Genomic DNA, 23,710 nt, shown 5'->3' with positions numbered 1-23,710 from the left:
TACTGACCTTGGAAACGAAACAAGGACCTTGAGTCGTGGGTTATTCACCCTGGAAAAGGGAGAGCACCTATGTCATACACCTCATTGCGTCCTGAATGCTTTAATATCACATTTCCTTAAAATCTCTTTGCTGGTTTCCATAGCTCATACTACAGAAGGCCTGAATACAACCCACCAGAAGTATATATTTGGTAATTGTAATGTAAATTAACAACTCACAGTAATCACTGTTTCATATTTGATGAGATGCATTTTGTGGACATCGACAGATGTTGTTGTGTTTTGTTTGTTGTTGTTTTTTTCTTGTTTTGTTTTTGTCTAAAGCATTGTAGGATTATTTAAATCAAAGTTTCCTCTTTGCATTTAAATGCAAAGTTTTCCTGTTTGCAGGGCTGGGTTGTATTGCTGTGGCACCTTCTACAGCATCACCCCGAGGGGTTTGTGATGACTGACACTTGCCCTGCGTTTTCAGGATGTGCCCGGGTATTGGAGCAGTCAGCGCTGGGAAGCTGCTGACCAGCCACGAGCTGGTGGAAGCGAAGGGAGGTGACTTTCCTGAGGTCATTGTGTAAGCTTATGGTGGCGCTTCTCTCACGTGCTCGTCTTTTACAATCTTGCTGACCAGCTTGTTTTTCATAGTGCCAAGGTTCCTTGGATTCTCTCTGTCCTACGGGTAGCTGAAAATTGTGTTGCATGGCAAAGGCAAGGGACATGATTTCCAAATTGCCTTTGTGCAGTGGTGCTTACCTGTGTGACAGCTGCCTGACTTGTCAAGAGAACATTTGCTCTTCTTGAAAACTCTCCACTCTTTCCCCCCATCCCTTGCCCTTGCTTATAGAGAGTAATCTGGTAAAAAAAAGGTCTTATGCAGCTGACAAAAATTTGGGTGTTTGTTCATGCAAATATTTGAAAAGTCTCCCTTCAGGGTGTTTATTCAGGGCTTGTTAATTAAGGGGTAACAATGATTTCAAAGCCAGCCTCCAGTCTCTTCACAAAGGTGTTGCAATTCTGCTATGGAAGAGAAGATCCATTTTGCCCCAGTGCATGCTCATTATTTCACTCACCGAGATACTCTCTTTGTTTCAGTGCTGATGTTATGAAGCAATACCCTTTAAGCTAATCGCTGTTGGAAAGGAGAAGCTTGCTTTACAGTCAATGACTTTGATGCCTTGGGTAGTTCAAGTAAGGATCTGCCTCTGTCTTGCCTTGATTGACAAGAGCCTTTCTATAAATTGAGCAATTAAGCAACCCAGTAGCAGCTGCTAGGGAGATCTACTGAGCACAAAGCTGAGAAAGATTCCTGTGCAGATCTCCTGCTGCTCACTCTGACGTCCTGAAACACCACCTGCAATTTAAAACTCCAAAAGGAGATCTGACTCCAAGAAGTTAGGTGAGTGTGCTTCTGTGTTTGTTCCATGTCATGGCTCTGGCTCATGAATAAACCAGTAGGTTTTGCTAAATTGGCGAACAATAAGAGTTCAATTTATTCTGAAGTTTGTCTTTTTTGTTCTCAATTTTGTTCTCAAAAGTCTGCTTTTAAAAATAAGGAATTTTAACATATTTTTACCCTGCTGCATGCTATAAATAACCATATATACCTTATATATAAATGTACACTTGTTAAATCACATGTAAGACTGTAGTATGCGCATGGTGACGTATATGAAGCAAGCTTCATGTCCTGATCTAAAACTCTGATTTAGCAAAGTTAAAGTATTTGCTTTAACAGGAGCCTAGAGACTCGAACATCAGTCAAGCAAAAGGCAGGCCAAGCTCATTTAACTGAAATCTATCCAGCTGCGAGCACAGGCCAATGCACACGGGTCTGTGTGCCCCACGCAGTAGCTGACTTTCTCAAAATTAAATGTGAAGTCTGGGGTTTCTAGGTGGACATTTTAAAATGCAATGCAAGTATGTGAAGTATAAGTAGTATCTTGTGGCTTAGAGCTACTTTCAAGCTCTCATTTTTTTTTTTGGCAAGAGAAAGTTTTCCAGGGAGGCTGGTTGCTCTCTTTGCTGAGACAGAGAGGCAGCAAGTTCAGAGGGACCTGGCTGATGCTGGGCTGCTCAGAAGGTGTGAGGAGTTCAAGCCTCTGCTGGTCCTTGGCCATGTCCCCCTTGTCTAACCAGCTCTCTTCACCACCTTAGCAGCCTTGGTTGGCTCTGAGCTGGCTGGTGGGGCAGTGTGTGCAGGAGGGATAACTAGTCTCTCTGGCTGCAGCCCTGCCAGTGGACCAGCCCAGGATATTGGAAATGACAACTCCAGTAACACTTTTGGAGGTGCTGAGATTATAGCACAAATTCAGGGATGCTTGGCACCTAACTTAGGCTAAAAGGTAAGTGGGATAAATCCAGAATTAAGTGCCCAGGTCAAAATGCTGGTGTTATGTGCAGACCTAACCCTGCTGAATGCATGGAGCTGCATCTGTGCTGCCTTCCCCCCGTGCAGCAAAGCAGGGAACCTCCCACAGATGTACATGACAGACAGTCAGAGCCCTGCCAGAGCCAGCACCACCAGGGACTTCAGCTAACAATGTGTGTGTGCACTGGGAGAACACCACAGGCCTGCATGGCTGCTGGCTTGGTGCAAGCTGAAGGCATGGGATGGTATGGAAGACGTGTGCTGCAAAGTAAACTCACAGTATGGAGATTTCACTGGGTCTGAGGCACCGGCTGGTGGTTTTATCTCTTCCAGGCAAACCCCACGGCTCTGCAGGGAAGGCCTGCATGCTGCTGCTTTCTCTTACAGATGTTTTCACTAAGACTTTCCACTTCTGGGAGTAGGCCACTGCTCATTCGTAGATCTACTCATCTCTCAGCCTGAATGAGGATGGGGAACAGCATGTCTGAGGGGAAGAGGGGCTGTCCCAGGTCGAGCTGAGCTGGTGCACTTGCTCTTCTTGCCTCCTGGACCATGCTGGCTCTCCCAGCCCGCTGCTTCTCTCTCTTCTGCCTTAGCATGAAGCTCCACTGGGTGATCCTGGGCACCCTGCTTCTCCTGCTGCTGGCCAGCTCTGGTGGTGCGGCCGAGACCCCCGCCATTGACCTGCGGACCTTCATCGGCTGCGCTGTGCGTGAGTTCACCTTCCTGGCCAAGAAACCTGGCTGCAGGGGGCTGCGAGTGACGACGGACGCGTGCTGGGGACGCTGCGAGACCTGGGAGGTGAGGCTGTGCCAGGGCTAGGGGCGGCTGGCTGGCACCGATGGCCCTGGGGGTGCTGCCCCCACCAAGAAAAGCCCTGAAAAGACCCCCCCCACCCCCACTGCCAGCAGTGTCTGCTGTCAGGTGTTCCCTGCCCCTTCCACTGCCTCAAAGGGGGACGCGCATCAGGTGATGATACTAATGAAGTGCTTATGTAATGTTCTTATGATGCAATTTGAAAGCTTCTTGCAGTTAAGGAGAGAGGCCTTTATTACTTTAATGGAAAAAATTCCTTTGAGATTAAGACGGAGCTCCCGATTGATAGGTAATATATTTTGTTCCAAAAAGCAAATCCTGAAGATAATGTATGTTTCTAATTGGGTCCTGTTTTAAGTCATAGGCCTGTATAAATATAAAGTAGTTATGTTCTGGGGACATACAGGGGGAGAAAGAAAGAGGGTAAGTACATCTACACACACCTCAGAGAACAAGTTTTTGAGTGCCTTCACCATTCTGTCACTGGAAGGCTCGAAGGGCCGGTCCCAGCTTAGTTCCTTCAGGGAAACCTTGGGCAGCTCGAGAGTTTTGTCCACATGAAGACCAGGACTCTGTGTAAGTGACCAGAGTAGGGGCCAGGCTCTGTGTGCCAGCTCTGACTGCCCTCTTTCACTGCTCGGTGGCACGAGGGGAAAGGCTACTGGTGGCCAGATTTCCCCAGTGGGATAAAGTTCCTTCAAGGGACCCCTTGTCACCTGGTTCCCCCTATTCCCAAGCTCCTCTGGCAGCGCAGACCTGGCAGACTCTCTTAGCGTACTGCAATACCGCTGGGAAGCAGTCAAGCTGAATGCATCTGGCTGTAGGCTCAAGAGCTTCTAGAAAGCACCATGATGTACTTGGGGGGGGGGGGGGGGGGGGGGCTGTGGTAAAGGGGGAGGCTGTCTGTATATCTTCTTGCTGAAACATTGTGCATCTGGTTTTTTCCATGTGTATTGGGTCTGGCTGAGCCCCGTAGCAGCCCTCCTGGTGCTGTGCTCACACTGGCAGCTGGAAAGGTGGTGGTAACACACGGGTGTTTTGCCCGCTGCTGAGCGGTGCTGGCACAGCACCAAGGCTGGCCCTCCAGCCTTCCCTGCGCCTCACTGGCAGGCTGGGGGTGGGCAAGGGCTTGGGAGTGGACACAGCCAGGACAGCTGACCCCAAGTGACCAGAGACATCGTTCCATACCATATGGCATCTGCTCAGATCTAAGTGCTAAGAGAGAGGAGGAGGACAGGGGGGCATTCGTTATGTATGATGTTTATCTTCTGGAGCAACCACTACATGTACCAAAGCCCTGCTTCCCAGGAAGTGGCCAAGCATCGCCTGCTGCTGGGAAGTAGGGAACAACATCTTCTGTCTTCCTTTGCTTCCGTGCACATGACTTTTCCTATTGCCTCATTAAACTGCCTTTATCTTGACCCACAATATTTTTTTTCCATCTTATTTTCTCCCCCTGTGTTCTGCTGAGGAGGGGAGTGATAGAGTGGCTTGGTGGGTACCTGGTGTCCAGTCAAGGTCAACTCACTACACATGCAGCATTCTTGTTTCCCAGAGCAGGTTCTTGACACAGCACAGAGGGAAAGAAAGAAAGGAAGAAAGTCTCCTGTTTGTGTTACCTTATGCCGTTTCCCATCTGTGCAAGGGAGAGGATGACAGTGGACTCCCATTCCTGTTTGTGCTGACCCTTCTCAGAGTCTTTGGAAAATGGGTGCCTCTGTCAAAGAAAACCTCACTTTTCAGCAAAAGCAATGCTGCTGTAACACCACGTGTGAGTGTGGGTTTCAGGGCCTTCAGGCTCTCATCATCTTCTGATGGCTGGGGTCTCTGGCCAAGCTCTTTTTGCCACGAGAACTGCAGACTTCTCTGCTGGCTGCGGTGCTGAGTGCACCCCCCGTGGTGTACGTCTGTTGGGCTTTGTGGGACATGCAGCCTGATGGAGAAGACTGGTCCGGCTGAGAAACAAATCGGCTGTCTGGCACCTGGATGCACCTCTGCCCTTAGGCAGCTTGTGCACATGGGAGGGTTTCCAGCAGAATGCATTTTCTTTGATGGAAAATCAGTCCTTTTGGAAGAAAGCAGCTGCGTTTGGCAAACATGCATTTGGTTGAAACACTAATATTCTGCTGAAAACCTGCATTTTGGATAGGCTTTTTTCTTCCTTCAAGCAGCTTTAATTGGAGCTTTATGCTCTAAACAAACAGAAACACACCCATACACCCGCTCCCCTCCAGGGCAGGGCTCCAAAAGGCAAGTGGTGAAGGATGCAACCTAAAAGTTATTTCTGTGGCCCCTTCCACCTGATCCAGTGGCTCCCCTATTTACACTAAATCCCCTTGATGAGGCTGGGACTCCAGATCTTTGTCTTGCTTCTTGCCTGAGGCCATTATTTCTCCCTGTCAGAAACCGGTGCTGGAACCGCCTTACATCGAGTCTTACCACCGTGTCTGCACCTACAACGAGACCAAGATGATGACGGTGAAGCTGCCCAGGTGTGCTCCTGATGTGGATCCCTTCTACACCTACCCCGTGGCCATCCGCTGCGACTGCGACATCTGCTCCACCGCCACGACTGAATGTGAGACTGCCTGAGCTCCCCTTCCCCAGGCCAGGTGAGGAGGGGCCACATTCTTCCCTGGCTTCATACCCCCGCTACCTCCAGCGGTACTGGGGGTGTAACTTAGTCCAGAATCTGATCTCATCCAGTAATGCTCCTAATCATCGACTTTTCTGGACAGAGGAGGCTTTAATCCCCTCTCCTCATATTGTTCAAAGCGTTATTGCTGTAGAAATGTAGTACACAGCCTTACAATAGCAAATCCTGTGGGTAAAAAAAAAAAAGATGCAATTTCCCTTCCTTACAAATTTTTCACACTGTGTGACCTTTCTTCTTGCACAAAGTGCACAAGGACTAAACAGTCACCGCTGGGTGGAAACAGGCTACAAAAGCTAATTACTGCCTCTGTAACAGCCTCTTTACTCATGTTGGGGCTCAGCTCCTTCCCGGTAATATAAATGCAATTATCAATGTTCCTGCCACCTCGTCACGCCCGCCCACCCCCCCCCACCCCCCTCCTTACTACTTCTTACCCTAAGGTCTGTCAGGAATAACAGTCAAAGAGAAGGCCTTAAGGCCAATGAAATGGAAATGGGTATCCAAATTGCTGCCTTGAAATAAGGGTGAATGCATACTCAGCCCTGACTCAGCAAAGTATTTTACTTAAGATCACGATTAAGTGTTTTGCTTAATATCAGTGGACTTCTACAGTTAAGCACATATTTTGGTGATTTGCTTAATTGGAGCTATTCTGTTGTAAAAAATCTTGCCTCACCAGAGACAGTTCCTCGAAAAAGAGAAACACATAAATCTGTAGAACCAAAATGCATCTTCCCATCTGCTTTTGTCCAGGGATGGGAGGGGAACTGACTTCATGTAGAATCAGCAAGACTCTGCAGAGCCCAAGGAGTCTCTCCTGACAATTCCCAGAGTTAGAGGGACCAAGCCAAAAGACTATGATTGTGGTTTGGTTTCAGCGAGTCCCTGGCTGAGGTGGTGGGAAAGAGGAGGCTACGAAGCATGTTCCCACACTTCCCTGTGCTGCTGAGCACCATGGAGACCTGCTTCTCCAAGGATGCACAGAGGGCTGGGGGGCAGCTAGGCTTACTCGCAGGAAAGATCTGGAGTGGTCACTAACGTGACCAGTGTGGGTGAGACAAGCCCCAAGACAGGAAAGAGAGCAGAGACGCCAAAGGATGGTTCACTCCTCCTCAGACCCACCATTTAGAAGCTAGGGGACACCTGGGAGCTGCTGCAATAGCCCCCCATGACCACAGCCACATAAGTGCCTTTGTCCTCTGTTCCCACCTGCAGGAGGACAGATCTATGTTCATCCCTCATTTCTCCCCTGAATAAAATGGCAAAGTAGGTGAAAGTAGGAAGATTTGGCAGGTGGGAGAGGCTCACAGGAGCTTACAAAGCAAAGACACCTTCTCAGATAGCCATTAGGAGAGAATTGCTGCTGAGAGTAATATCTGCACCTGCCCTTCCACAGTTAAGTGTCTTGTCTTCTGGATGCAGTTGCCTTCGCTTCCAGGGAGGCATGCTAGAAACTTCCCCAAGTGTCCTGTCCTCACTGAGGGAGATTTAATTTAACCTGTAATTTATTAGCTGCTATCATTTTTTTTTTTGTCTGTGGAATTGTAAAAGCTGCACTGTAGTTGAGCGGGAAGGAGGCAATTTTATCACTCTGCCTTCTGTAATTCTGAATAGAGACTGCCGTGTCAAACAGCAGCGGGAGCAGTTTTCTGCTGATGGAGTGTTTAACTGCCCTTTAAAAAGTCCTTGTGTTTTGTTTCAGGTTGCATCTCACAATCCTTCTGATCTTGTTACTGTTCTAATTGGCATCACAACCACTATGGGAAATGTGCAAATTATCTTGTGTCCTTAATAAATCTCAAAATTGTAGTATGAAAGCAATGGAAAGCAATGTGTCACTCTTTATTTATGCATAGAGATTTCTCAAGTAGAATATGTATAAGCTCCTACAAGCTCTTTGCCAGAGCTGTGAACACCTGCAAAACATCTCCTTGATCCTGATGTGAAGTCGTTTCCTTTGCTGGATTTCTCTCACGGAGCCTGGCTGTGCTATCGTCTCAGGATTAGAAGCAGGGTTAGACAGCGGCAAACTTCCTTCCTTTGCAGCCCCAGGAAATACGGGCTGTACCCCGACACGGCAGAAACCTCAGCAAGTGTTCGGAAGAAAACACCTCAGGGTGTGAAAGAGGGTTTTGACTGATGCAGTAACAGCCAGATGGGGGGGGAAGCGGGGGGGAGGGGGGGAGAGGAAGAGGGGGAAGGATGTATTGACTGAAACCAAGTGAAAAATTCTAGATGGTCTTTTAAGGAGAGCAAGAGTGAATGGAGATCCTGGTGTGGGTGACAAAAGTAGAGCCAGTGCCAGAGCCCACCATCTGACTGGTGCACATCCCTCTTCATCCAGCTCTGCAGGGTTCCCACAAGTCGGCACACAACAGTGACTTTCAAGGAGCCAACTTCATTCCTGCCATTGGTAATTGCAAAGCTGGGGCTCTTTCCCAGAAGTTATTACACTACTAGGTCTTCATTCTGTTAAATTCCCACCAGTTTTAATACCTGTGACCAGGTCTTTCAGCTTTCACATCCTTTATGCTGCAGCTGGGATGGCATATCCCGCTTAGAATTTGCAGGCAGTTGACATATCCCACACATTTCAGAGCATAAGAAGCTCCTTCCCAGGCCACCTTCATCTCCTTGGGAGTATTGTAATGTTCTTAAAAGCTACAGATTTAAACCTCACCATCTCACCTGTCTAAAGCAGTTAAACAACCTTCTGTCCTTCGTGTGTAAGTTTGCAAGGATTTTGTTACAGAGGCTGTCACATCTCGGATATTATGTCTCCCATGAAAACCCCTACTGTGGTTTTTTTTTCATGTGTGTTGTTGTTTTGTTTGTTTGTTTTTTGTTTTTGTAGCACATTGATTGTCCCCTTCACCTGAACACTGACCACCAGCACCAGACAAAAATCCTCAGAGAGTGCAATGTGGACCTCTTAAAAGTGTCATTAGCCACTGCACGTTTAACCTGGCATGGCTTTCATTGCCTTAAAGCAAGGCAAGGACATTTTGCTCTACATGTATGAGGGGAACTTGACTTCCCTGGGAGAATTGTACTTGCAAATCAGGGAGTGAGGGAGAAGCTCCTTCGCGAAGCCTCTGTGCTGAACCATTCCCAGGTGTGCAGTCTCAGCTTGAAATACCTGCTGCAGTGAAACACTCTGGGGGAGAAGGGAGATGGCTGCACCTGCCTGCTCAAGAAGGAGAAGGTGCAGATACGGAAAAAGCATCACTATGCAACGTGGGGAATGGGCTTGGCTCTGTCATAAACATGCCAGGTGAGGAGGGGCGAACCAATACATTTCTTTGTGCCTCAGTTTCCCTTCTGGACACCGGGAGTGATGATACAACTGATTTTTTTTCTCCCAGTGTGTTTTGGAGCATATAGGCTACAAGGTCCCCTGTGCTGGGTCATAGCCCTACATCCTGCACAGCGCTCAGTTTCTGAGGTTTGTTGTCACTCTGCTAACCTGAACAGTAGTCACAGTCATGAGGTGCTTTCATTTTTTCACAATATTTCCCTGTTATATCATGGTTATAAGAGTTCAGTGGGTCTTGAAGTTCATCTCCCCTCATTCTGGTGCTGTAGTTGGTTGCCCAGCCAGACTGACCATATAGACTGAAATCGGTGTATTTTACCCCGTCTCCAAACCTGGGTTACAGTGAGAGGAGGGCAGGAAGCTGCCCCGGATGCAGGTTTCCTGCACTGGCTGCATTTCTCTTTGGGGGACGGGATGGGCAGCTCCCTCCTGCTCTCATTGTGCTCACATGAAAACAGAGGAACCGCTGCCCTGGGTCACAGCAAAGGGCTGTCTCGCCCAATATCCTGCCGCTGACAGTAGCCAGCAGTGGATCCTCAAGGAAATGTGAAAGCATCAGTGCTGTACAGAGGTATCGCCCAGCTATACCCACCCGGCTTTAGCAGGCAGTAGTGTAGGAAGTTTCTGCTCTGGAGGATGCCTTTGGCATCTTGTTGTTAACCCCAGGTCCTCCAGGCTGCTTCTGTCCAGAAAAAGTCTGGCAATGGGAAGGTTGGTGACTAATACTAGCTGTGCCCTCTTGAATGGTCCTGGCTCCTCTGGGGAGGTATCCGTTATGGCAGCCAGGGATTTGGGCTGCAGTGCCTTTTCATTAGGAGTGGAGTAGACCCTACCACCCTTTGCCTTTGCTCTGTGAGTGAGCAAAGGATGGTTGAGCCTGCTGAGGTTCACAGGCTGCAGGAACACAGAAAGAACCTTTCTCTGGCAAAACTTGCTTTAACCCAATCAGTCTTAAGGACATTGTTCAGGAAGGGTGGGATTTATAGTCTTCATTTGAAGACCAGCCTGGCTGTTCAATGGGATTGCTTTTGGTCTTGAAAGCAACGGTAATGAAAAGCTGGATAACAAAAGCACTGCCTTTTTTTTTTTTTTTTAATTTAAAATCTCATTTTTTTTTAATCAAGATCCACATTTCTGCACGGAATCCCTGGAAGACTGGAGCTAGTCATATTCTTGATTCCAGTCCAGCATTTAAGGGCTCTTTCCTCATGTAACTTCTTCAGCCCTTTAAGCATTTCACTTTCTCTCCTGATTCTCCTTGCCCTGTCTGCTGGACTCAAGGTTGCGCAACTCATCATCTTCCTTGCCATCAGTAAGAGTTTGTTGGAGTTCTTTTTTATCCATGTGTTAGGTTTGTCAGGGAGTAACAAATTCCCCTCAAAACTCCTAGAACTCAGGATAACGCTTTTCCCAGCTGCTTTACCAAGAGAGCTCCAGTGCCTGCTAGGCTACTGCACACTCTGTTATGTCCCAAACACTTCACGCAAGGGAGGAAAAAATCCTCTTGTGATGCTGTGATATTGCAGTGGAGACCACAGACAGTAGTGCCCAAACCCCTTATTAAAATAATGAAAAAGAAAGTCTATTTGAAAGAGCAACCAACCAACACCTTAACATTGGTGGGGGAAGGGAGACTAAATACCTCCAGGCCAGTCACTGCGGGGTACCCTGGGACCAGAGGGAGCTGAAGGCTGAGTGCCAGCAGGGAGCCAGCCCTACAGGTCCCACATCTCCACCTTCCCAAGTGTCCAGACTGCAGAGGATTTGATTAAGCAGCCGTTTCCCAAGAGGAACATGCCTGAGGTGAGCAAACCTCTGCAGTGTCATCTCCTGTTAGACTCTCTGCAGCGGACACTGTAAGGTGTAGGTGGTTCCAGAACCATCCAAAAGCAGCCTTATATGTTAGTATCTGGTTTTCCTACTTGGAATGTCCTGCAAGGTATATGTAATTAGCATCTGGGAAAATAAGCACAGCACCAGACTTTCTCAAAATGATGCTGTCAAAATACTTAGCATTACATTTATTTTGTTAAAATAAACTATGTACAATAGACGATATTAATGTGCAGTTACAATATACAATAATTACATGTTTAAGAGAGGATAAGCAAAAGAGTACAGAATCATGTGCTGTAAATAGGAAACTAATACTGTCTACATGATTTTTAAACTATGCAAAACATAATTGCTGGAAAAGTGAATTTCCTTGGTTTGAAGTTTTATTGCTTTGACATGAATTCTGAAGTTTTGGTTAATCTTTGAAAAAAGATATACCACTCAAAAGTCAGACAATGTTTTAGTATTCATCCTTTGGTTTTATCAGCCCTATACTCCAGCAATATTGCACACAGCAACCTTTAAGAGAGGAAAATTCAGTTGCTCACATCAAGTAAAGTGAATGACTTTTTTTTTCTTAACTTGCTAAGAACTGACGGATGATGTGTTAGGTCCTGATTTGTGCTGAGGTCATTACCTGTGCTTCACAAACCCAGTTAGAATAACTTGTGCTATTACTTTTAAGTATTACTGCAATACTACACCAAAAGAAAGGAAAGAAATGTTCTTGTCTTTGTGTTCTCAGGGAAGGAGATAATTTCTTTACAGTGAAATGCTGGTGTTTGACCATCATAACAGGTTAAACTGGATTCAGTTATCCTTGCACTTGAGGACAGTTCAGTTCCACCTCCCTGCTCCTCTCTGCAGCTTTCTTTGAAGCCCTCCCAGTCTCAAGGTGCTGCTGAGCCCCAGGTATGCTGGTGTGACTCCACCGAGGCACCTCCAGCCCCTGCTGCTCCCCTCACGCCGTACGTGCTGGGGCAGCATGGACACCACGCTGCGCCTCGCTCTGCAGCGTGTCCCACCCGGCAGCCTGGGCTCACTACCTTAGGTCACATCTGCTCAGGAGTGAAGAAGACTTTACCAGTGTCTTTCCCCTCTGACATAAATTTATGTTATTGCTTATTAATGAATTAATATTTACAAGTCTGGGGAAAGTTTGGGCTCACTTAGCCGGTACTGACAAGGCAGTTCGTTGCCTGCCGGTTCTGTAATGCAGTTAGAGCAGCTGCCTATTTTGGGGAAAAGTGTTGGGAGAGGAGGTATGACAGTCATACTGTGGATATGGCTTACACCCAAACTACTTTGACAGGTATCAGACAAAAATTTCTACGTGTTATCAGCACAAATAATTGTTGTGTTGTAAGATCTGGAAACTGTAGACTGGTGACAACTGTTTACTCTGAATTCATTAACCTCCAATCAAAGTAAAAAAGTCACCAGATTTGATATTAGGGAGAGCTCAATTGGATCTTTGGCAAAACCAAATGCAAAATTAAACCTGGCATCCCGAATGGGATGAGAGGAAATTGAGTGGCATCCATGAGTACAGTGTCAAACTCAGTAATGATAGCCATTTGTTTTGGATATTACACTGTTAATGTAATTATTTTCAACTTCAGCCTCAGGAGTGGCTGAAATGAGGAATTACAAATCTAGTCTCCAGAGCTCAAGCTAAAGATCAGAGCAGCGCAGTCTCCAGATGCCTGACTTCTTTTGAGAGTCCACAACCAGCAGCCAAAAGGTGTAAAAGGTCCTTGGACCTTGCTCAGTGTATCTGTGTGCTCAAAGCTTGATCAGCCACAACAAAGGGCAGAAAAGGAGGAAACGTACAGACTCTGAAACACTTTCCACTGCGGTCATGTGTGAACCCCGTTGAAATTTTCCATTGTCTTCATGAGAACTGAACTGAAGCCAACACACAGCATCTTTGAAAATCCCATCCTAAAATTATAGTTAGAAGCAGCAGCCAAACACTTCACCACAGTCTGCACATTCTGGAAAGGGGTGGAGATCATGCTCAAAATTATTTTTTTAAACTCTTTTCAAAGTTTAAGAGATTTTTCACCATTGACAGCAAGTCATATGATTTTTGCTTGTTGCTCGTGATATATGTGTTTGCGAGCTCATTTTCCTCTTACAATAAGGTTCTGACTCTTTTTGCCGTTCTGGTGGGTTCCTGGAACTGCCCAGGAAAAACAGATGTTCACATGTTTCTGAAAGCTTTAACTGAGACAAAGAAAAGAGGATTTGAAGAAATTTTTCATCCTACTTATGGACATCTAAACATCTTAAAATGAAATTTCTGTTTTAGGATCAAACTGCCCAATTGTGGCTCTGGCCCCTGATTTTGCACCTCTCCTCCAAAGTAGAAGCACAGATGCTGTTCTTTTGCATTCATTACTCCTAAATCAGTGGTTTTGTCCCAACTTTTTGATGCAAATTTTTGATTTTCTATTTGTGTTTTGTTTTGATAGGTGAAGACAGCTGAGATCACAAGCCACCACCAAAATCAGTGGGAGGCTTTTTCCTGCTTTCAGAGGGTCTTTATTCACTAAGAGGAAAACAAACATTTATAGTAGAGATTTGTCGTCTTTTTTATGTAGAACTTAAATGTACCTAGAAGTTATCTGACGTAGGTCGCTCCATGCTCACCTCCTGTCACAGCAGATGCTCCTCCAGTCCTATAGAGTTATGAACCAAGGAAATGTTCTGTTGTTTCCAGATTTTCTTTTTTATGCGGGATAAAACATGTTACAAATCCTCCTCAGGGAGAAAGGCATGCGCAGCCTGATCCCTGCAACCTACCTGTTTATTGAACAAATGGTCTCTGTGCCAACATGAACATATGTTGATTGTTTTGCTGGAGAAGACAAATGTGCTTTTAAACAAGCCTGGCTTGAGACAGATTGATGCCATTGTAATTTATTTTTAATCCGGATGAAGCTTCAGTATGGTGAATGAAGAGGTATTTGCTGTACCACTTGGGGGAAAAAAAGCTACAGAAAAGGTCACGGACTGTAAGCAAGCTATGTAAGCAAATGGGCATCTTTCATGTCTGGATTAGAGGAACATTTTCATAAGGACACGGCAGCTTGCATGGTGAAAATACATCTGCTAGACATATATCATTGCTGTAATTAGCCACTGTATTGCTTGCTGTGCAAGAGGTTGGGTGTGATGAGCAGAGACAGCAACAGAAATTGTTTGCAAGAACTTCTGCAACTTTTCTAAGCTCCTGTAAAGGGTTCTCAAAGTAAGTCTCTGGAGTCTTGGGACAATTTCTTGGATGGGCTCTTGACAGCTAGCTGTCAATGGGAAGTGAAGCTCATGTGTCCTTGACAGCTGCCAGTAGTGAAATGTTTGTACCCTGTTGCTCTCAGTTTGCTACAGTGATTTTCCCACCCTTGGGGTGGGTTTTTAGGCACTTGCCTAGAGTTGCATTGCAGTGACTGTTTCTGGGGAAGTCCTACTTGGTCTGTGTAGCAGCCTGCCCAAGGCTCATCTCCTTTCCCAACTAATTTCTTGGTTCTTCTCTACCATGCTTCCTTAGCAATGGCAGATACCAGACAGATCATGGTCCTGAGCGTGACAAAGGCACCAGGTGATTTATACAGCATGTGGGGAATGGCAAATCATTGCTTTTTGGAGGACACAGGCCACCAATACTAGAGCAACTAGAAGAGATTTTGTTGTACGTTAACTAAAAGGACTGGTTACCAATGGGCATATTCAGCCTCCCTCATTTACATGAGTAGTATCGCAGGGATTGAATAAGACACGAGGAAGTTGGAGACAGTCCCTTGTGAAGGAAGCAGTGTGAGGAAGACTGCCAAAATCTGCCCCCTTAATACAACTATTTGGACTAACTTTATTGCATATTAAGATGCAGCACTATATTTAGTTCTGAAGCAGTGCTTTGAAAGAGAAAGAAGGTAAGAAATATCAATGACAGCTGCCGAAATGATTGTTTTGATTGTCATGCTGGACTTGGTGTGAATTCCATGGCTCCCATCAGCAAGATTTGTGTCAGGACCAGCACATGTGGAAGTGGAGGGAAAGACTCACATCATGCCTGATTCAAGGCAATGCAAGGCAAGAACTTGTAGTTGGTTGTTCTTCATAAGCTACATATTACTGTAACAGTAGATATTTGCAGGGCAGAAAGAGAAGGTCTGGGCCTGTGTGGCACATAGGACAACCAGGAGGTTGTTTCCCACCTTAAGAATCATTTCCCACCACTCCTGGAGGACAGAAGCACATGGGACTTCCACGCAGCTGAACAAACGCTCCTGGATGGACCTGTGTGGGGTTAAAGCCTTGTTTCTGCGTTCTCCCCAAGTTTTCTGGGCTCTGGGAGGCACAGGACAAACTGTGGAAGTCTTCGTGGGACCTCCTTTAGGTTATGCTGGAAGTGGTGATACAGCACAGCATTGTCCCAGCGCCCCTGGCCTTGTGTTTTAGCAGTGCTGTGAAGGGCAGAGGCATCAAAAGGTTGTTTTAATGTGATAAAAACTTTCTAATGTCTTGATCTATCTCTCCAATACCTAAAGTCACTAGTGTCTCCTTGCAGGAGCTTGCATGAAAGCCCTTTGGGAGCTCTAAAACTACAACTTCAGGTTAACAAACAACTCCTGGTAGAACATTAAGGTTCCAGAAGAGGCCAAAGGAGATGGGTTTTACAGGATCTAGCAGATTTCTTGTAAGTTGTGAGTGCTTTTGAAATGGTAACAGACTATTAGCAAAAGCAGGTCTGTCGGGAAAGGTTTTGACATTGGCTGCATTAAGAGGCCATTGTTAAAATAGATTCCAGGGGTGGTTTATAGCCTTTATAACTCTCCTGTGTTCCTTTGAAGGTGAAATTGGGAGCCGAATTCTAGCTCATCCTACAGTGAGAATACCCATCTCCTTTCACCTGACAATCATATATTGATTTTCTCTTCTTGTTACTAATGGTGTTTGAAAATAACTTGAAGTTTCTATCTGTTGCCTTATGCCGCTGCTTGCACTATGTCTGGTGCTTTGATATTTCTGAAAATGAGCTTTGCTGCCTGTTCACACACCATCTGTTGGCTTTTAGAACAGGTATTAAGTATGACTTGCCAGATAGTCAGTAAGTCTCCTTACATCTGCCTGCAATCCCTTTCTAGAGCCTGGTGGCCTGTGCTACTCCTGCCTCCCCAAAATAATAGTGCAACAGGGCAGATCCTTGAGTAAGTGCCACATTGCATGGGTAAGTGTGTGTACATAACCTAACACTGCATTAACCATGGCTATTTTTAAAACACTTATTTTTGTTGGAAGAGAAAATTGAAAATAAATGGAGTGCGGAGGGTGTTTCTCAGTGGATTGTAACCAGCCTCCTTCCCCATAATACCAAATTTTGGTCACAATCCTAGAATCACTGAATAGTTTGGGTTGGAAGGGACCGTAAAGATCACCTAGTTCCAACCCCCCTGCCATGTGCAGGGACACCTTCCACTAGACGAGGTTGTTCAAAACCCTGTCCAACCTGGCCTTGAATCAGCTTGAAAAACTTGAAATTTTACTGCCTCACAAACTTGATGTGCTTGGTTTTGTAAGTGCAAAGAGAACCCTGGTTGGTCTTAACATTTTTTGTATGCATATTAATACTTTCCTATCTGCCTTCACTGCTATGCAATGATTTGTGCAGGGTGCTGCAGTTTAATATGTCGAGTCTAGCATTTTAGCTTCTACATCACCGTATGTATTTAGTGAATTTTCCTCAGACCACTGCAGTTATGTTATTGCTACGACTTCCTATTTGATTTTTGATTTTATATGCCTATCCTATACCATCCCATTAGTATTAATAGACATCCCGATACTTGGTGGCATGCAAAAATAGCATTTGATTATTTGTGGCTTTCCCTGGTGCATGCTGGGAATGCTATATTGCCCTTTTCCAGTGTGCTCATTATTTTGTGATCAGCTCAGCTGTCAGTCTGGATTTCTATTTCCTCTGTATTTTGTGAAGCTCCAAGAATATCTGGCAGCTCCAACCTGAGTGTTTGCATTGCGCTTCAGCTGAAACAGACTTCACTTACTTTAACCAGAGGCTTGTATGTAGGCTAACGCCCTACAGCAACCTGCATGAGCTAAACCAGTGTAATCATCCTATTTTATTTCCACTGAAGTAAATAGCAGCACAGGGAAGCTCTAATTTTCTCTGAAATCCGTTGAAAGCTTTTCTTACATGGTTTCAGTGGACATCTAGTCATGTTGTAAGCCAACGAACGTTACCCAAATATTTATTTATTTAATCGATTCCTAGTTTTCCTCATACTCCCCTACTATCTCTTTATACTTGCTAGTTCAGCTGATTGCCAGTGTCCCAGCTGTGCAAATACTCACTGCTCTGCCTGGGAACGGCAACGCAGCCTCTATGCCATGACGTGAACTCCTTCACCGGGCTTCAGCGCTCTCCTCGCTCTGAGCTGTGCTGTATCAGCCAGTCCATTTGAAGCAAAGGTCTGGGACTTCATAAACCCAAATATAAAACATGCACAAAGAATGGCAGCAGTGAGGAAATCTTTCTTTTATCTGTCTTGGATCTAGCACAGCTTTGTTTTCATCCACGCTTGCGTGCAGCTGGGCAGGGCTGGTGAGTGAGAGCTGGGTGGGTAACAGCAACAGAGTTTGCCTCAAATTCGATGGCTTTTTCAGAGGGAATGGTTGATTTCTACCTGGAAAAGTTTTGGGGTTTCAGAGCTGGTTTCTGTAGGTGTCCATGGTAAATTGAATTTGTGCTGAAGGAGGAGCTCGGATCCTGAAAGCCTTAGTGACTGCAGGTTTGGGCACTGCGTCGTGCTTGTTCCCTTCTCTGTGCCAAGGCTGCCGTTCCTATAGCCCTGCTGAAGTCGCTGCTTGCTCTGGGTACTATTGGCTCTGTAATTCACCACTAATTATGAGTCTTCCTGGTTGCATGTGTGTGTACTCAGCCAGGCTTCTGGAGAGGAGTGGGCTGGCAGCCCCCTGGCAGGGGTGTGGGGGGACACAGGGCACATGCCCCTGGGCTGGGAGGGTGCACTGCTGTTACTTCCTTACTTCCAGGGCTTCGGAAACACCAACTGCAGGCACTGCTTTTGTGAGGAGTTACATCAGAAGTCTTTAAATCTGTATTTGCTGGCACTTGATTCTCTGCTTGAGGAATGAAATCCATACCAAGGTAGTCTTATGGCATCGCCAGCGTACCCGAAGGCAAATGCAAGGAACAAGGCGCCCTGCGAGTTCATCTCTGGGCGCCTGTGTTGCTGTGATGTGCAAAAGCAGAGGCTCCCTGGAGAGGCTCTAGTGGAAAGGCACACATTTTCTTCAACACAGAGCGAGCTAACAGGCAGCTTTCCTTCCCTTCCCTTCCCTTCCCTTGAGGGCTTGGACATCCCATCTCCGCGCTGCCGGCTGCAGCCCATCATCTGTGACTTGTATGAAAGTTCCTTCCTGAGGAGTGCAGCCACGCTGCAACTTAAACAGCGCTCACAGCAATGAAGCTGGAAAAATGGGAGCAAAGACGTAATGAATGGGAGGGAGGCTACAATAAATCAATGTTTACAGCTCCACTTTGATGAGGGTTTTTACATGAGATACTCCATTTAAAAAAAAAAAAATCTTACGGCAGCTAGATCATCTTCAAGCAGCTGAAGTCAGTGCGACCTTTGGTTTTTTTTTTTCTTTGCTATTTTTGTCTGCTGGGTGAGATGTAGAAATCCAGCTGATCTATAAGGTAAGTTTTCAGTTGCCATGGCAATGTGTCTCGTTCATGTTCTCAGTTTGGATGGGAGATTGTTCCACGTGGCTATTTCATGTCTAGGGCAATATTCTTTGGTAGCAGAACTTCTTTGTATTAATGCTACAACTCTTCTTCCTTTCCCAGCTTATGGAAACATGGCTCAGCCTGAACATTGCCCTGTAAAAATACAGTTATTTGCATTTTTTTGTTGTAAGAACATTCCTTAAGTCTGGAGGTAAACGTTGATCCATCTTGATAGCTTGGGTACAGCAACATTCTGAAACTGTGAAGTTTCACCATTAAGTGAAAACAAACTGGAATCATTCCACCTTTGCTTCTATGTGGTTTGAACAAACTAAAGTACATCCTGAACTAGCGAGTCTTATAGAGGAAAAGTAATTTAAAAGTACATCCTACCTATAGTGTATATCTTACATATTAGATTTCTACAGGTCTCCATGTGCTTTCAGTCAATTCAGATTCAATTCCTAAGTACTGAAAATTCCTAATTTTGATCAATTACTGCTTAAGGCCACAAATAGAGTTTCTCTTGTTTCTTCTACCACCTTTAGTTCTTTGTTTTTCCACGCTGCCTTCACCTTATTCCTAAGGTGAAGAGTCAAGAATGAGCAGGCATCCTGGTTTCTGTTGGCTCGGTGCAGTCTGCAGTGGTGGGGACAGGCTGCACACAACTCTGGAGGGTTAGGAAAGCACATAGACACCGGTTGGCCTAGTGTGATACAGCTTGGAGGTTTCACAGAACGGAGGGCTCCTATATTTGGGTAAGAAGGACCCCTTTCTGGTCATGTTCCCCATTTCAGTTGCGTGTGACCTTCATTGCCTTTCTAACCTGCTTGGTTTCATGGAACTTGTCTCGCTTTTCTTTCCAAGTGACTTCACACAAGGGTGCAGCAGCTGTGGCACTTTGCACAACGCTTCTTCTTCTTCTTGGGGTGGAAAATGGTCAGGATTGCCTCGTCGAAGACAGTCTTAAGGCCTTTCTGCGTGAGGGCTGAGCACTCCAGATAGCACTGTGCTCCAATCTGAAAGAGAAGGCAGAAAATGTGAGTACCTGCTGTTGGGAGAGACAGAGGAACCCTGCCACAGTATCTTCTATGTGCATACATGTCCTGCCACAGAGGGAAGCCCAGGGCTTTAGAAAGGGGGTCAGATCATTGCTCTGTTTTGTACCTGGCTGCCTATGGGATTAAGGGACCAGCTCAGGTGGTCATTGCAAATGAGAGGGCAGGGATGAACATCAACATGGTATCTCATCACAGGGGTCAATGGGGAGGAGCAGAAGTTCCCTGCATGGCCCTCCAGAGAGAGGGAGGCTGCATCCATGTTTGAGTGCTGGACCAGGAGCTTGGCCTCCTATCTGTGCAGCTGGGGGGGCTTTCAAGGACGTGCTGGGTTGTTAGCTGAGCTTGGCTCTTCTGCTCTGACCTGTCACTCTCGTGTCCTGCCTCCTGCAACGACAGGGAGCTGCTACCTTGGGGAGGGCTTCCAGCTGGTTTCTGGGAACCAGGAAGCATCATCTCGTGGGGGTGCTGGTATGACACAAACCCACACAGTAGTCTGGGAAAGCAGCCTCAGCTCATTCAGCAACCTTGTGGCTTATTCAGCTTTTTCTGCTAATGGATGTTCTCGTTGGCCTTTGAGGGTCAGGGCTTGTAACAACACCTGCAGCATATAAGGTGGAAAAAGCTGGGGTCCAGATGGCTGCATTTCAGGAGCTGAGGAGGGCTTTTATCCCCCTACCTTCTCAGGAGAAAGGTGCAATAGCATAGAAACCTTGGGAGCTCCGTCTCTGCTGCTTGAAGCGCAATGGGTAAGTGAGAATCAAGTCATCTGTGCTTTTGTAAGGGATAGGGATGGGTTTGGCAGGAGGCAACTGCAGAAAGAGGTTTACCACATGCACCTCCTGGCAGAAGCCTGAACAAGAAACACTTGACTTAGCTAAATTAGGCAGTAAAATTGTTTTCCTGCCCATTTACTACCGGCTGCCTGGTGTACCTTGCTGTGCTACTTAGAGCTTGGTTGGGTAATGCAGCAGAACAGCAGCCTCAGGACTCACAATCTGTATCTGGTTCCAGCCCCTCTGAACAGAGGCTGGAATCTCCGGCTGGGATCAATCAACATGCCCCGGAGGAGCTCACCTGGACTGAAACAACCCCAAAGCAAAGCTGTGATCAATCGATTTCATGGGACCTCAGAAAAAGCTATTACCTCCTTTGCTAGCTTCACTCCATGCTCGTAGGTGAGTGGTTTCTCCTTCATGTAAAGCAGCCGAGCCAAAGTTTTGGGATCATCCCGGAGATCAATCTAGTAGAAAACACACAAGCCCTGTGCTCAGTACTGCCTTGCTGTAATTCTTGAGATGGATATTCATAGCTTTACAAACCCACAGTCATGTCCTTGCATAAGGGCATTTGTCCTCCTCACCTCAGATGGTACTTCAGAAATTAATTGCACATGTATTTGCCTTTTTCTTGTTGTTTTTGTTGTTTTGTTTCTCTGTTTAACAGGAATTAGTTCTCATTGGCAGGTTACCGGGCCACAGCTCAGGTAGCTGCGGTGCGGTAAAGATGCAGTTCTCAATGGCTCTCACAGTGAGTCTTGGAAAGTGTCAGTGGAAGCCTGAGCCCCGCTGGAAGGGGGGGCTGCTGTGAGCCTGCACTGCATCACCTGAAAAACACCCAACAGGCCAGGTAGATGCAGCCCAGTCTGACTGACTTGGAACAAATTCCTTTATTTCCATGGAAAACATCAAAGTGAAGCATCTTGGCATTTCAAACCCACCCGTTTTTCAGAATGTGTGATCCAGAAGGTAATAATTTTGTTTTAAAATGGGTGATTTATATTATTCTATTGTGGAAAACAAAGCCAGTGTTCAGACAACTGGACTTCCATATGGCACGAAAATTTTGGTTTTGACAAGAATTTTTCTCTAACTTGCCTTAGGTTACTGCCCAGTGTTCAGACATTTTCCAGACAGTAGTATCCCTACTTCTCACAGTCTGTAGCCACTCCGTCTCTTGGAAGCAAACCCACACTTAAGGCATTTTTATTTGATTGATAGGATCATGGATTTTAAGGCCAAAATAAAGTGGTTTGATTGTTTAGTCTAACATCCACTATAACACAAGCAGGACAGTGAGTCACTAATTGCAATGTTGATGTAAAAGCACAAAGGGAGGCTATTTCCTTCCCACGTCTCTGTGTAAGTAATTGGGTTAATTGTTCTTATTCTTAAAAATTAGTTTGAAGTTTAGCTTCTGCTTCTGACCACAGGCTTTGACAGAGTTTTTTCCCCTCACTAAAGGCCTGTCAGAAATCTTTTTTTCCCTGTAGGTATTTATGCCTTGTTGCCACAAATCTATATTAATATTCTATTAATATAGAATTGAATAAAAAGATGGGATGAGTTTTGCCAGTTGTGATTAGCATGATGGGACATCTGCATGTTGATTTCCATTCCCAGTCCCTGAGTTTTCCTCTAATGGGAAAGTCTGGCTACGTTTCACATAAGTTAAATAGGAAACCTTTCCACAAGAGCTCAGCCCCCTGCCACCCCTGGGACGGAGTGGGAGCCCCCTTGCTCTGAAGACCCCCACAATGGCTGGCAGTACCCCAGAGAAGCTTTACCTGTGTTCCTATGAGGACGTAAGGCACGTTGGGCATGCAGACCTTCAGCTCGGGCACCCACTCCTCCTGGACGTTGTGGTACGATGCGGGGTTCACCACTGAGAAGCAGATCAAGAACACGTCCGTGTTGGGGTAGGACAGGGGTCTCAGCTGGTTGTAGTCCTCCTGCCAGGGGGAAACGGCAAGCGTGTTATGGGGTGGGCATAGCTGCAGGTGGGGCCATCACCTTGGCTCTCGATTAGCTGCTCAGCACTGTCCCTCCATGCTCAGCACACTTGTAACCTCTGGGCAGGTGCTGAGGAGGGAATCACCCTTTGTGGGCTAGAGGTGCTGTTTCGTCAGCACCTTTACCCAAAAGAGCTAACACATCTACGCGTTTTGTTTGTGTGTGCATTATCTGTAGTGCTGCTGGTGCAGAGGGTAACGCTGAACAGCGGCTGTCCCTGGTGGAACAGCACAAATTGATCTTGAGGCTGTGTGTACCGGCCTCAGCCCTCTGGCAATGTGGTACCATCCTGGGAAGTATCTGACTGTCACTCCTAGCTGGTGTTTGCTGATGACACACATCTCTAGGGGCTTTGCTGTTAATAGCATGGGCTTTCTATCCCCCCCTCCCCCGGGCATTATAGACATGACCGTATGCAACAAATAGGGTCTGTGGGCTATTTGGTGCTATGGCAGTCATGTGTGGCACGCAGCGATGTGTCAGTCAGCAGAAAACACTCATCGTAAGAACAAAACAGATCAAATCTGGCCTGCAGGGGCCAGGTAAATCACGGGGGATGATACAGTGTTCCCACAGGCCCCGGGCTGGGGAAGGAAAAACATTTTCTCTATGGGCTAGTTGTGAAGAGGGTGAATTTTCAAACAGCTCAAAGCGCAGCTGTGTTATGTCGTGAGCTGGCTTTGATAGCTGAGTTTCAAGGAAGAATTTAGGTCTGTTTTCAGCCTTCAGATGCTGGGAGTGAGCAGAGGTTTTGCAAGCCGTGTGAAAGGGACAGACTGGCTCTTTCTGACAGTGAGAGCGTATGTAGCTGTGTCTGGTGGGTGCTTTTCAATGAAATCTGTTAGAAAATGTCAGTGCAATGAAACAGATGCTTTTACAGGGAATACACCTGTTCTAAAGGCTTTCTTTGAGGGTCCAGAATTAAAAAAGGAGAAAGGAACACAAAGTTGGAATGTAGAAAATGATAATACATGTCAAGCCTGACTGAGACCTAGGTCTTGTCTTTATCGTTTCTGCATTCTAGGCAAGCCTCAAATCTCTGCAGTATGGTCACTTTTGGTTATAATGGTATAAAAATTCAATCGTTGCAGTTTTGCTTT

The 23,710-nt window shown here is 46.2% G+C and overlaps 2 protein-coding genes across 2 annotated transcripts in view; one reads left to right on the top strand and one right to left on the bottom strand.

The window, feature by feature from the left end:
• Positions 1 to 2,959: 2,959 nt before the first annotated feature.
• Positions 2,960 to 5,770, top strand: GPHB5 (glycoprotein hormone subunit beta 5). Its single transcript, XM_056347652.1, has 2 exons — positions 2,960 to 3,163; positions 5,582 to 5,770. The coding sequence occupies exons 1-2, from the start codon at positions 2,960 to 2,962 to the stop codon at positions 5,768 to 5,770; spliced, it is 393 nt and encodes a 130-aa protein (XP_056203627.1).
• Positions 5,771 to 11,132: 5,362 nt separating this feature from the next.
• RHOJ (ras homolog family member J) overlaps positions 11,133 to 23,710 on the bottom strand; it is a 62,896-nt gene continuing 50,318 nt past the window's right edge. The window contains exons 3-5 of the mRNA XM_056346443.1: positions 22,385 to 22,549; positions 20,966 to 21,061; positions 11,133 to 19,779 (exon numbers count right to left, since the gene is read on the bottom strand). Of these exons, the coding sequence (XP_056202418.1) occupies positions 19,633 to 19,779; positions 20,966 to 21,061; positions 22,385 to 22,549 (408 nt within the window). The 3' untranslated portion in view covers positions 11,133 to 19,632. The remainder of the gene's footprint in view (positions 19,780 to 20,965; positions 21,062 to 22,384; positions 22,550 to 23,710) is intronic.

The sequence above is a fragment of the Falco biarmicus genome, chromosome 7 (assembly GCF_023638135.1).
Source record: "Falco biarmicus isolate bFalBia1 chromosome 7, bFalBia1.pri, whole genome shotgun sequence".
Taxonomy (NCBI): domain Eukaryota; kingdom Metazoa; phylum Chordata; class Aves; order Falconiformes; family Falconidae; genus Falco; species Falco biarmicus.
This window is presented reverse-complemented; position numbering and strand designations above follow the sequence as displayed.

Bases quoted from the DNA above. Each gene is read 5' to 3' on its own strand.
- GPHB5 (XM_056347652.1), top strand. From the start codon at position 2,960: ATGAAGCTCCACTGGGTGATCCTGGGCACCCTGCTTCTCCTGCTGCTG. The intron at 3,164-5,581 runs GTGAGGCTGTGC...TCTCCCTGTCAG, and splicing joins GACGCTGCGAGACCTGGGAG to AAACCGGTGCTGGAACCGCC.